The 14,791-nt window shown below is 38.9% G+C and overlaps 1 protein-coding gene across 1 annotated transcript in view; it reads right to left on the bottom strand.

Annotated features, from left to right (window-relative positions):
• LOC102977725 (uncharacterized) overlaps positions 1–14,791 on the bottom strand; it is a 206,433-nt gene that overhangs the window by 135,881 nt on the left and 55,761 nt on the right. Inside the window, 3 exon segments of the mRNA XM_024121907.1 lie at positions 5,671–5,850; positions 5,853–5,897; positions 7,861–8,013. Coding sequence (XP_023977675.1) covers positions 5,671–5,850; positions 5,853–5,897; positions 7,861–8,013 — 378 coding nt within the window.

Genomic DNA, 14,791 nt, shown 5'->3' with positions numbered 1-14,791 from the left:
CCATGGACGCTGAGCCTGCGCGTCCGGAGCCTGTGCTCCGCAACGGGAGAGGCCACAACGGTGAGAGGCCCGCGTACCGCAAAAAAAAAAAAAAAAAAAAAGGTCTTTTGGCCCAGATACCATTACCAAAGTTCAAGAATGATATTTTAAAATGTCACCCTTTGGGTGACAAGACAATTATAACAATCATTGCAATTCTTAATGTGTGACTTCACATTTTTAAAAAGTACTGTAATACGTCTTCGCTTTCAATCATCTATGCAGCTCTAAAAATTCCATATTTATTTATTCACATGAATGTATTTGAAACCAAGTATAACTAAAGAAAGAGCAAAATCTTTCACCGAATTTCCAAAGTATCTATCCAATGTTCTTATAATAATATTTTCCTAATTTAATGTTTCCCTACAGTAATGTTTTCTATAACTTTTAATATTTCTAATTGTAAACAAGGTGGATTCCCATACATATATGAATCAGTGGTTTCCAAACTGGAGTGGACATGTCCTGTGAAAGTAGAAATGCCCTAGCCCCAACCTTTGATTTAACTTTGAGTTTTTATTGAGTTAATTAGTCGGAGAAATAATCATTTCATTATACAAATTATCTGATCTTTTATACTTTCTTTTTCTACTCAGTTGCTCTTAATTGCCTGATATTTTATTAAAATTGAACAGAAAGGGAATATTTTTATTTATTTAATATTTATTTTATATCTCATACTTATTTAATATTCTTTTGTAAAGTTATAAAACCTTTCAAATATAGAAGTTTCAAAAGAATAACACAAAATGGCTTTGGTTCTTGCACTCTGCCTTATTCTTGAAAGATATCCTTTGTTAATTCTTTGAGCAAGGTCCTATGACAGGCGTATTTGTTATGGGTTGAATGGTGTGCCCCAAAAGAAGAACCCTAAGCCCCAGTACCTCAGAAAGCGACCTGACTTGGAAATTGGATCTTGGCAGATGTAACCCAGTTAAGATGAGGTCATCACTGTGGACCCTAATCCCATATGACTGGTGTCCTATAAAAAGGGGAAATTTGGACACAGTCAGACACATACAGAGGAAAGATGATGTGAAGATAAACACACAGGGAGAATGCCATGGGAAGCCAGAGGATTGGAGTGATGCACCTACAAGCCAGGGAACACCTGGGGCTACCGGAAGCTAGGAAAGAGGCACAGAACTGTTTTTCCCAAGCATCTTCAGAGAGAGAGTATGACTGCTGACACCGTGAGTCCAGACTTCTGGACTCTGGAACTGTAAGACAATAAAATTATTAGTTTTAAGCCAGTAGGTTTGTGGTACTTGGTTTTGGCAGCTTTAGGAAACTAACACAATATTCTTAGTCAAAAACGTTTCTACTCATTTGGAACATCTCTGCCCCAACTCTTGAATGATAGGTTAGGTAAATATCTTTCTAAATTAATTTTCTCCCAGAATTTTGCATATATTATTCAATTGTCTTTAGTCCTCTACTGTTGCTCTCTGCAGTGTCACTACAATGTGTCCACATGTGGATTGTTTTACTTTGTCCTGCTCAGAATTTCTGCTCCCTTAATCTGAGAGTTTGTGTCTTCCAGCAAGTCTGGGAAATTAGTGGCTGTTATCTCTTTAGGTAATGTTTATTCTCCCTTCCTCTCTACCTCTACTTCTGAAAATTTTATAAGACATATGTTAGACCTTCTCTTCCATGTCTTTTCAAATCACTTTTTCCATTTCTTTTTCTCTGTGTTTTAGTTTAGGAAATTTCCTCAGATCTGGCTTCCAGCTCATTGGTTCTCCACCGAGACGGTCTCATCTGTATAACACATCTTTGGAATTTTTAATTTCAACTAGTATATTTTTTTCCATCAAGAGAAATAAAATTTAAATCAGAGGCTAGATAGAGAAAGAGAAGTTTCTTGTTATTTCCCCTCTATTGGTGGGAAGATGTTTTTGGTCTAGTCTATCTATTTTAGACTAGTCTTGAATATCTTAGATTTATGCAAGAGACTTTCTTTCAACATTCCATACTTAATGGGCCCAAGGCCTCATCTCCTGACTGGTCATTGAAATTCAAAATTTTAGATTAATAAGATTGATCATTTCTTCTCGCCCCCTCCCAGGCAGCCAGAGCCTCAGTTTACCCACTCCCTGTATGGTTTACAATTCCCTCTTCATTTCTGATTTCCAGGGAGATCCCTTTCTTTCTTGAATGTTTATCTAATGCATCTAAAAGGCTTTAGCTAACATCTCATTTAAAATTTCCAGATATTTATAGAACATAATCTGAAAACGATATACGCCTTTGACTTCTGATTCTGGCAGGATGGTAGAGTAAGATAATCTAAACATTTAATTTAGTTTATCATCCTGCCAGAACCAAAAGTCAAGAGGCATATTTTGGGGAATGTTTCTTCCCAAAGATCCTAGCCTCATTTCTGTTAATGAATACAATCTACAAAGAAGGCAATGTTTCTGTTTGAGAGAATTCCAAGATTAATGTCAAAAGATACATAGGTTCCAAATGTCTCTACCAAGGAATTATTCAATATCTTCAAGCAAGATGAGACTAAGTTTAGACCCCATAACAATTTAATTTAATACAATTCTTAGAGTAACTCAAATAAAGGAGTTGTTATTACCTCATTTTACATGAGGGGACTGAAGCTGAAATTAGTCAGTTCATCGTATTTGAACATCTCCGTCTTACAATACAGGAAAATGGACGTTAAAGTGTGGAAATATTTGGGACAAAATCCAAATGATAGTATCAGAAGTAGGACCGTGGATGTTTGGAGGGCTATTACCTTGGGCTTACCAATCAGTATATCTGCTGCCTCACTTAGAGGCTTATCAAACCCTATAAGCAAACTTTTCACCTTAACCTTCAATTGTTTGCCTCCTGGTCTGGCTTGATACCAAAGAGAAGCCACCTTTGTTGCTATAACATTGTACCCTCATTCCAAGCTCCATGAACAATGTAACCTTACAGACGTATAATGCAGACATTTCCTCAGCAGACTCAGCGCTTCTCCTGTAATGAAGACTTGCCCTTTCATTTGGGCAATACCTTCTCTGTCCCTCCTGTCTGTGTAGGAACAGATGACCATCTCTCCTCGGTTAACATTGGTTAACATTGGACATCTTTCCTGCACTCTCAAACAACCATATGAAGCCAGCTTCTCCTCTTCATGGAGAAATGACCCTGTCTTAGGCTTGTATATGAAAAGAAATGTTGTAAATATCTTAGCTGCCCCTATATCAGTTACATACACAAGCACATTTGTGTGTTTTTGTGTGTGTATTCCTACGATTGAAAAATGACATTTCTTTAAACCTTGCTGTTATAACTGTCAGTCTCCCACAAACTGCTAGCAGAGTGACTGGCAGGCAGAATTGTGTGTTTAGTGGAAAAATTTGCTAGAACCCAGTGGAATGAACAGAACTTGGAGCAACGGCATTTTTATTCTGAAATCAAACGGCCTCAGATGACTTCTCTTTCCCGTCAAGTTCTAGAGTGCTCTTCTCGTTTTTGTTTTTGTTTGTTTTTGTCCTCAATTTTCGTACTTTTCTTACATACACTGAATGTGAAACACCCTAGTAGATTTCTCTGGGGATCCAGGATTTTGCTAGGTGACACCAAGGGATGGATATAATTCCGTGACATTTTGTCAGGCTGTTAAAGAATAAATTTTCCTTGGCTGTGGCAGGAAGTCCTTGTTTTGGTTTGGTTGCTTCTGACACAGGGAAAGAAAATTTGGGGTTGTTATTTCAGCTAGTCCAAGATACTTTTGGTTCTGTTTGGCAGGAAGGGGAAAATGCCTTTCAGCGCTGGAGGAACAGCCTGCCGCTGCTTTCCCTTACAGACTTGACGCGCTTTTCAACACTGTGAACGTTTTTTGGCAACATCCGTCTCTCAGTGGTTTTGCTCCCTGTGCCGGAAGACATTCTTGATGCACCTCTTCGTCCTCTAACCCCTCCTGACATTTAACCTGTAGCACCCTCTGTTAGGGTTATTCATCAGCATGCATGGAATATGCTCAAAGCAAACATAGCAATTCATGTGGCTTCTGCACTCAGAATTCACACCTCTATGGGGGGAGCTAGGGATGGGTGTCTAAACCAGTATTAACAATAAAAAGAACATTTTATAGTGCTTTTCAATGCAAAACAGCTATTAATGCAGATGGCTCTAGATAGCAAGCTCTTCGAATGGTATATTTGGTAGCCTAGCTCCAAGATTTAAAAGGGTAGGTACTTAATTAAGATGTACCAAAAGATGTAGTTGCCCATTAAGTACAGATTAGACCTTTTTAAAAATTATTAACTAAAATCTTAGCTAGCACCACATTCCTGAAATTTCTCTGATATAAGTAGTGAAAACCAAGATCTCACGTCAGGGGCTGAATTACATCTGCTGCCTTCGTGTCACTTGTCCTCAGAGTCTGGTTCTATGGGGACAGTGGGCTCCCCCAGGGGGTAAGTCCTCTCCATACCCACCCTTGACTAACGCCTCTCACATGTATCTCACACATCTTTACAAGGCTTTTGGGATCATTTATTAGAGAAGAAATTGTTAACCACCATTGTTCTCAAGCAAAGGTTAAATCAAAAGTGGTTCAAGATATAAGCATTCATCATATATATTAAAATGAAAGTCCCCTGGTAAGCATTTATGGGCTTCCCCAACAAAGAGACCGAATAATTATAACAATAATAACCACAGAAGCTTCTGAATTCTTACTATGTATTGACAGTGTGTATTTCCACAATCATCTCAGTCATTTTTTGTAATGCTTCTGATAGGCAGATATTTTTATTCCCATTTCACAGGTAAGCCAACTGAGGCTTGGTTCCTCAGTGAGTCTTGTCAGCCCGGGAGCCTTGTGTTACCTACACTGATTCTTACAATGTTTGTCTTATTCCTTCAAATTAATAGTGTAAAAAGCAATTCTATATTTTCAAACAGTCCATTCTCATGCCTGGCATCTAACGCACCAGCACAAAGTAAGGGTTCTGGGACTAAACCAGCCCCTTCTTTTCTCCTCCTTGGGCTGGAGTTCCCTGTCTTCGTCAGTCCGGTGCTGATGCCCCAGAGAAAGCTAAGCTTATCCTCTCTCCTTCCAAAGGGGACTTGAAGATCTTGGACCCCCGCTTCTCATCCCTGCATCCAGGAACACTCTCTAATCTTACCTACCCCTTCCTCTCTCACCCAGCACTGTCTCCTCCAGATTCCCTTTGCTTGGTAAACACACTCCCCTATATCCATAATCTATTTTCTGAACAACCTCCAACATTTCTTCTTACCTAAATCTGGGTTCTCACCTAAAATCAGTGTCCCTGGCTGCCTACAAATGTATGTACATGCCGCACATAAAATACACACGTTAGTGACCTCTTGTCATGTAAATCCTGAAAAGGTGAAGAACTATACCAAGGATCCACAGTAATGATCTTGATAAAGAAGGATGGCATTCCATTTCACACAGGACTAAGGGTGTCCATGTACCGACCACAACACAGTGCTTGGCTCATACTGAGTGCTTATTGGGTATTTGCTGAATGAATGAACGAAATCCTTTCCGTTTACTACACAAAGCTGAGTACCTAAAACCATCTCTAGAGGTGAAAAGCTGGACAGATAGGAGCAGATAGTGGCACGTGTGAAAAAAGACCAGCTTACCACATAAAGGCTTTCGTGGAAATACAGCCCCACATCATAAAAATTTCCATCATGCCTCACTGGGTGTGTTCTGGTCTTCAGCTGCTCCGTCGGGCACCACGGCAAGACACGGCCACCTGGTCGACCAAGCAGGGACACTTTGAGGAAGTAGGAGCCTTGAGGAGCCTTGTTCTTGAGACCCCCCTTATGCATTTCATCTGTATTTGAAGAGGCTGAGGTGACCGACTCTGCTCAACCCAAAGAAAAGACAGGTTTCTTGAATTTCTTGAATGATGCAGGAACTGGGGAAAACCACACAATTAGCCACAGTGCGCTTCTCAGGGAGGGGAAAATAGACAATTATTTTTACTCAACCTGTAATTGTCAGGTATTAGGCGTGATAACAGAGGAGGACACACGACATGTAATTAGGGGGTCAAAAGGCAAGCCTACCGATTATGCGAGGGAAAGCTGAGCCAGTTTTTAAGTGTGGTATGTTAATGATCTGTGACATCAGAAACCATTCATCTATTATAATAAGATAGAATGAACAGGAAACCAACACTTCTGAAAATCACACAGTGGGCCTCTTAAGATACCTGGGATGGGTGAACATGGGCAGTAAGCTTGAAAGGTGACAGCCCTTACCTCTCATACTAATCACAGACCATGGACCCCATTGACTAGTGATGTGCAAAACAGGTCAGACTAACACCTCACCTGATCAAATACTTGTATTTAATTTGAACATGAGGTCACCTTGCCCCACAGGTTTCAAGTGAGATTCAAAAAATAAAGAAAGAAGAGCATTTCTATGTGCTTTAACCTAAAACTTGGCATAAATTGCATGTAACTGAAGTATCTGATTGAAGAATATTTTACAGGACATTTGAATTTCTTTGCTTACTTTCGGCTGGGGCAAACAGGCCATTCATTTTTAGTAAATGCTGAAAAGTTGGTACAAATTGATAAGGTTTTTAGTGGACTATTGTTTCAGAATACACAAAAATTAAACTGGGATTATTAAGAACTCAAATGTCAGAAAGTCATGTTTTCCACCCTAATAGTCTTCAGAATAATTTGAGCTTGAAAAATTCTCTATTACATCATGCTTTAAGCAAAATCAATGTCATTTTTGGAATCAGGTTACCCTCCTAACTACCTGTGTTGGTAGCACCATCCGTTAATCTGCAGTTAACAGTAAAGCCCTTTTTAATGCTGCCTAGACTTTATTTTGTGAGAGATCATATATATTTCCATATAGACAGTATGCTTCCGGAATCAAATCACAGTTAAACCAACAGTGAAAGTTGCTAAACTTCTTTTGTTTTTTCATACAACTCGGACTTAAACAGTAATCAGAATAACAATTATTTTTTGGTTTAATTAGAAAATCTTAATTAACAATAGAGGCTTAACCTTAGTATTTTGATTTCCAAAAATATTTTAAAAATTAACACCATGTGAATAAACAAGACAATCTCTTTAAACCTCAAGGCAGGATTACTGATGCAGGCAGACTGAGTTATTAAACACATTCTAAATTAAATGCCTCTATGAATTTTGTACTGAGATATATTGTGATAGTTTTGCATATGCCAAATGTGACATTTTGTATTTTAGATTCATCTTCTGCAGTCATTTTGGAAATGTCATACAAACAAAGGTTTTGTCATTTACCAATGGAATTACTATGCATGGCCCCTCAGCCATCTCTTTGCTGGCTCTTGTCGTTGTTTCCAGTCAGCAAGCCATAAAAAATCTTTATCTCTCTGAAACACAGCAATTTGGAAGATAATCGAAAGGTGACTAGGAGGCAGAAAGGCCAGTCTGAGGAATTATACCACAATCTCTCCTGCATTTACAACCTTCCTCAGAGCAAGTGTCAGCCAAGTAGGGAAAGGAGATAGAAGATTCATCAAATCTCAAGCCTTGTCTCATTTGCATGGTGTCAAGTCTGCCCCATTGTCTAGTGAGAACCCAGCCTGGTACCCTGGACACCGTTTTGAGGAATTCCAGTGGCTTCGCGATGGAGCGTTTTAGCTGTTCTATCTTAGCCTAGAATTCTCAAAATTATTTACTAAGACCTGCTAGAACTCTGTTTCTCTAAAGGGTCCTATGGGAAGAAAAGCACAACAGGAAAGTGAGTCGATGAAATTGATCTTAGACTTAACTTATTACATCAGAGGAAAAAAGTCTCAAGAGCCTCACCTTCCAGCACGGCCAAGGCCATGCTTCTCCCTTTGATTGGTGGGTTGCTTCTGTGAGGATATCAAGTTTGGCTATGCTGCCTTCTTTACAAACATTTAGCTCTGCAATTACTGGTTGACTTGGAGCTCTGCAGCAGGTATAGGAAGAGGGGAGCTATAAGGAAGAGAAATTGACAATGCGGGATAATAAAAAGCTTTGCCTTTGGTACCACTGCACAATCTGATGCGTCCCTTAAATGTTTTCTCAGCATAACTGGGAGTTAGAGAAACACATCACAGATGCTGCAGTGGATTCAAGTCGGGAGGTGAGTGGTTTCTGAAATGAGACCCTATAAAGTATGACTCACTATATGAGCTACTGATCTCCCAACAATTAAAATATGGCTTGTTTCAGAAATCACCAGAAGATCAAATATTTGATAAAATATGTTACCACTTCATGTTCTACCACCGCCCTTTCAATCTTATAAATTATTGGAGAAACTATGGGGAAAATTATTTAAATAGATGAATAGCTGATATGACATAACCATTTTCTTTTTTTTAAATGCAATGTCCAGAGATCAAGATCTATTTCTACCCTCAGAAAGTTCCCCAGGCTTTTTCCTCCTATTAATATTTACTAACTTGATCTGAGGTTCTTCTTTATCGACTCTTTTTTCTTTCTTCTCTTTTTTTTTTCTTTTTTTCAGCTTCACAAGTCTTAACAGCCAGCATTCTCCCGCTTTTCCAAATTCATTTGAATGAAGAAGGATCTTGTATTTCACTTCTCCTGACTTAAGCTTAGTTCCAGCAGCAGGGCCATCTGTGACAATGACGTCCCCCCCACCAGAGGAATGGCCTTTTTGGATCTCACAGTTGATTTAGTTTCCTGGGATAGAAATGATTCTCCTTAATTTAGTTAGAGCTACACTGACACAAGAGTTCATTAGGACACACATTTGCTGGCAATTCAATCTCAAATTAAATACACTTTGTTGTAAATTTTATTACTTTTAAACTACTGTATCTATTGTCTGTAATGGCCCTATTATACTGTTATGAAAGTAAACTGATTTCATTAGTAAACCTCAAACATGTTATGTAAACCACAGTGAGATGTTTTCCTCAGTTTCTTTCTTTGTTCCTTTGGCAAGAAATGTAAGGCACTCATGAACTATCCTAAAAACTTAATCTAAATAATTAGATGCTGAATTAATGATAATCATCCTAAGAGGGAAAAAAAAAAAAAAAACAGCCTTCTCATTTGTAATTCCAGTTCTTTGTAATTAGAGGTTTTCTAAAAATACCTTCCCTAGTTAAAAAGGAATGCAATGCACATCAAAAAAAGGTTAATACACAGCTTCAACATGATACCAGGTACCTAGAGATAAGTCTAGTGATTTGCATCCCCTTGGAGCCATCATACTCTAGACCAGGAGCCAAACTAGACATCAGCTCACTTTTGAATTAGGACTTGTGGCATAGTATTCTTTTTTCTCCTTGTATACAGCACTTATTAATTTTGTAATTATATTAATATATGTGTATGTTTGTGCACTATATAAAATCTAATTTTATAAAAATCCCCCCACCAAAGTCACCCATTAGTCCACATCCCAGAGATAAACGGTGGTAAAATACTGAGGTCTATTCTTCACAGCTGGGTAGCTAGACACATTTTTTTTCCCTTACAAAATGAGGCTGATGCTGTAAATATGTTGTAACCTGTATTTTCCACTTTGTGTATTATACATTTTTTCCATGAGATTACTCTTTTTCTAAGTACAAATTTTTAGCAATGTCTTAGTATTTAATTTTAAGTGTCTACCATAATTTATTGAAATAATCCCTTATTGTTGGATATTTAGGTTAGTTCCAATTTTCACGACTGTAAGTTAGCCTATAATTAACTCTCTCTCACGTATAATGTGGCATTAACCTCCCTGGTCATTATGGGATAAAGTCCTCTCACTAGAAATGTTGGACAATAGCCAGGACATGGAAGCAGCCTAAGTGTCCATCGACAGATGAATGGATAAAGAAGATGTGGCACATATATACAATGGAATATTACTCAGCCATAAAAGGAAACGTGGTTCTGAAGAACCTAGGGGCAGGACAGGAATAAAGGTGCAGACGTAGAGAATGCACTTGAGGACTCGGGGAGGGGGAAGGGGAAGCTGGGACGAAGTGAGAGAGTGGCACGGACATATATACACTACCAAATGTAAAATAGACGGCTAGTGGGAAGCAGCCGCATGGCACAGGGAGATCCGCTGGGTGCTCTGTGACCACCTAGAGGGGTGGGACAGGGAGGGTGGGAGGGAGACACAAGAGGGAGGGGATATGGGGATATATGTATACGTATAGCTGATTCACTTTGTTATAAAGCAGAAACTAACACGGCATTGTAAAGCAATTATGCTCCAATAAAGACGTAAAAAAAGAAAAAAGAAAAAGAAAGCAATGTTGCGTGTGGGAGACGTGTTAGTCTGTACCTTATCGAGCACTGAAAGGACACCTCAGCAACATATAATCCTGCCCACACAGCGTATTTTCTCAGGTACTGAATAGTATTCACAGACAGGTCTCACTCCAGATGATACTTTATTTTCACTGCTAGTAGGATTAGCAGTTAAGTAGAATGGCGATGAATAAGCAGCAGTGATGTATAACGAGGTTTCTCAACCTCTGCACTGTTGACATTTTGAACCATGTAATTCTTTGTTCCGGGGGCTGCCCGGTGCAGAATAGAATGTTTAGCAAGATCCCTGGCCTCTGCCCACTGGATGCCGTTAACAGCCTCCTCCCTAGGTCCAGTCACGACAATCAAAACTGTCTCCAGTCATTGCTAAATGTCCCCTGGGGGCAAAATTGATCCCTGCTGCGAACCACTGATGTACAGTATTAACTCATATTTATTTAGTGCTTAGCATGCTCCAAGCACTCTTTGAAATACATTATATTTATCATCTCATTTAACCCTTAAAATAATCCACCAAGGTATTATTATTCCTGCTTAACTGATGAAAAGCTGATGCTGAGTGAAGTTGAACATCTTGTTCGAGGTCACGTAGCCAAAAAGGGTGAAGCCTAAGATTCAAAGTGAGACCACCCAGCTTGAGGATCTCCTCTGAACCTACGCCCACCACTCCTGCATCTCCCGTACTGCGATGGAGGGGCAGAAACTGCCACATCCCAGTCGTAGAAGTTCCTCCACTGGATCAAGGATTTGGATATTCTCTGAGAGATACAAAGCCCCATCTCCAAACTATCCTATATAAATGAAAAGGCACAGCTAAATCCCAGGAGGAAATGGGGTCATGGGTCTCACAAACCTGAACCTTCCGGGTGAATCAAACTAAGGGGTGCCTGTCACCTATAATTAGCCCATATTTAATCCATCGCAAAACAAACGAACAAAAAAATAAAATGCATTAAATGTACCACTAAGGGAACGTACTTCTCAAATGTTTTGTCAGTCTTTAAACATGACATAGGAAGGTATTCACTGAGTCCTTCCCCTTCAAATTTTGAATCCTGCATAAAAGAAAACAGAGATGAAAAAAAAATTATTCAAAATACACTTGAGACATCTTTGTAAAAGTTGGCTTTTCTAAGACCAGGGTATGCTGACTCTTAAAAGGTTAAGGTTCTAAAAAAAAAAAAAAAAGGTTAACGTTCCAAATAAGAACGTGGGAATTATACCATTAGTAACCACCTTATCATGGAATCTGAATTTTCTCACTCCACTTAGTTACTTTTTGGCCAAGAAGGTAGAGAGAATAGTAAACGATATGAAAAAAAAGGAGAAATGCCTTGTGGATACCAACACAGCTTTCTTTGTCTTAGCAAGAATATTTCTTGCAAAGAATATTTCTCTATTCTTGCTCTCTCTCTCTCACATACACACACACACACACACACACACAACCTATAATAGTACAGTTTAACAAAATGGAAATGGATATATGGCTGGATGTGTAGAATGATAGCGATGTTAATAATAATTGTGATCATATAATTTATCATCCAATCTGGGACATTTGGGGAGTTAAGGGGAAATTTTAATTATTCTAGGACAACAGACATAATCCAGCACTATCCCTTGCAAACTATAATATATAGTAATCCTATTAAAGCATTCCTCCAGATGTTCTGAAAGGGTATCATACAGGCAAAATATCAACATATTTAGTGAAAGTGAATGATAAGAGAATGAGAGGGAGAGAGAGAGAGAGAGAGAACTGATAATGGAAGCTGCAGCCCTTTATAACCTGATCTTGGAAATGACATACCATCACTTCTACTGTATGCTATTGGTCATACAGATCAATTGTGGGAGGGAATTACAAAAAGATATGACTAAGAAGAGGCTGGAATCATGAGTCCATAGTAATTATGAAATCCAGACAAATGTTGGAAGTTCCTTGATTAAGTCTCAAGATCTGGGAGTAATTCTCTGTGGCTCTCAGCTGTGTCCTCTGGATTCTTGGTTCCATCTTCTGGATCTTCCTTCCTTTTTTCATGAAAGGTAGCACACGTTTGCAGCTAAGTAGTTTTCTCACCCTTCTTCCTGCCAGTAGAATTTTAGAATCCAGAGGCCTCTTTTTATTTTGTCCTCTCTCTGTTCTTTTCAATCAAAGCAGGTGATTTCTCTGCTTATAATTCCATTTAAGACTTTGTAAGTCCTTCATGACTCTTCGTGGATTCTACTGCATTAGACAAAAGCCAAACCAACAGATCTCTTCAGGAGAAGACCTTCTCTACCGCAGGCTTCCACTGACAGGATGAGGGGCCATAATCTTAAATCCCCCAGAAATCCTGTTGCTTCATTCAGAGGAACTATAAGGCTCACCCTTGACCCCTTTAGAATGCCTTTTGTCTGAGTGAATACTATTCTGAGGCATCACCTCTGACATTTCTGAAGTCTTAACAAAAGTTTTGACTGTCACGTTCTTAGTTTCATCCTTGAGCCATATTTTCCTGGTATTTGATCTTTCCATGGAAGACATTTCTTCATTTTATCACCGCCTACCATCTTGCAAGGCTGAGAATTTCCCAAAAAAATCACGTCATGACTCCCTTGGCTTAACAATCCTTCCTTTAGTTGATCTCTCTCCCCTCACATTTTAAAATAAGCAGCAAGGAGAAACCAGGTGTCACTGACAATCCTCTGGCTGGAAATCTCCTGAGCTGGACCACCCATTTCATTAGGTACTTTTTCTACTTTCCACACAACTACAGGCAACAGTGTTGCTAAAGTCTCTGACACTCTGTAATAAAAATTTCCCTTCCTCCAGTTTCCAATAAGCCTTCACCTCACATCCTTCTCAAAGATCATGAGGTTTGTAGTAGCATCTTCTTCAAGGTCCTTTCGCCTTCTCTAACACTCCACTCAAAGGCCACTACACAGTTTCAGTGCACTCTCACACTTTAAGTTTTGTTACAGCAACACTCCACTTCCAGGTGCCAAAGTATGTATTAGTTATTTCTGGCTCCATAACAAAATATCTAAAACTTAGCAGCTAAAAACAACAAATATTTACTATTTCACACAATTTCTGGGGCTCAGAAGCCCAGAAGCCATTTAGCAGGTTTTTTCTGGTGCAGGGTCTCTCATGATACTGCAATCAAGCTTTCAGCTGGGCCTGCCATTGTCTCAGGGATCAGCTGAGGCTGGAGAATCTGTCCCTAAGCTCAGTCACATGTGTGTTGGCAGGTTTTGGTTTCTTGCTAACTGTTGGTCAGAGGCTCCACACATATCCATGAAAAGGTACAGGAAATTCGAAAGATTGCAACATATTGGTAGAGAGGAGAAAAATTTGCCGGGGTCATATGCCAGCAATAGATGTCGTGTTATATATTGTGTTTGGCTTGGATAAAAAAATTTCTTAATGCAACTCTGCCAAGAGGGCTTCTAAAACAGGTATATGAGAGCCAATAAAATAATAGATATTTTCAAGTTTATTACATACTAATTCAAGTGAGAGTTCATAAAAGCAATGCTAATCAACACTTATCGAGCACTTATACCATTCTAAGCAATGTACTTTATTCAGTCTCTCATTCTACAAGTATTTGTTGTGGGTTTGCTTTATGCCAGACACTATGCTAGAAGCCAGGAATACAGTGGTAAACACATACACACACACACACACACACACACACACACACACACACTCAAATACTATATCTGACATTATAAAACCTTGTATCTGATAGATATAATAAATAGAAAACAAACAAGAAATGAATAAAACAATGGCAAGTATGGTAAGCACAATGGAGGAAACAATCCAAGGGATACCATAAAGAATAGTTTTAGGGGACACAGTCATAGGAAGGTGGTCATGGAGACAGTGATTTTTAAAATGAGATCTGAGAGGGAGGGAAATAATTTAGTCATGCAGAGATTAGGAGAAATTGATCATTGCAGGCAGAGAGAGCAGCATGTGCAAAGGTCCTGAGGTAGGACATGGTTTTGGTATTTTAAAAACACTGAAAGCAAACCCCAAGTCTACAGTTGCTCCTAGGAATGAACCTACCTAAGGACACAAAAGACCTGTATGCAGAAAACTATAAGACACCGATGAAAGAAATTAAAGAAGATACAAACAGATGGAGAGATATACCATGTTCTTGGATTGGAAGAATCAACATTGTGAAAATGACTATACTATCCAAAGCAATCTACAGATTCAATGCAATCCCTATCAAACTACCAATGGCATTTTTCACTCTTCAATAAGTGCCTCTGGGAAAACTGGAAAGCTACATGTAAAAGAATGAAATTAGAACACTCCTAACACCATACACAAAAATAAACTCAAAATGGATTAAAGACCTAAATGTAAGGCCAGACACTATCAAACTCTTAGAGGAAAACATAGGCAGAACACTCTATAACATAAATCACAGCAAGATTCTTTTTGACCCACCTCCTAGAG

The sequence above is a fragment of the Physeter macrocephalus genome, chromosome 18, assembly GCF_002837175.3.
Source record: "Physeter macrocephalus isolate SW-GA chromosome 18, ASM283717v5, whole genome shotgun sequence".
NCBI lineage: Eukaryota > Metazoa > Chordata > Mammalia > Artiodactyla > Physeteridae > Physeter > Physeter macrocephalus.
This window is presented reverse-complemented; position numbering and strand designations above follow the sequence as displayed.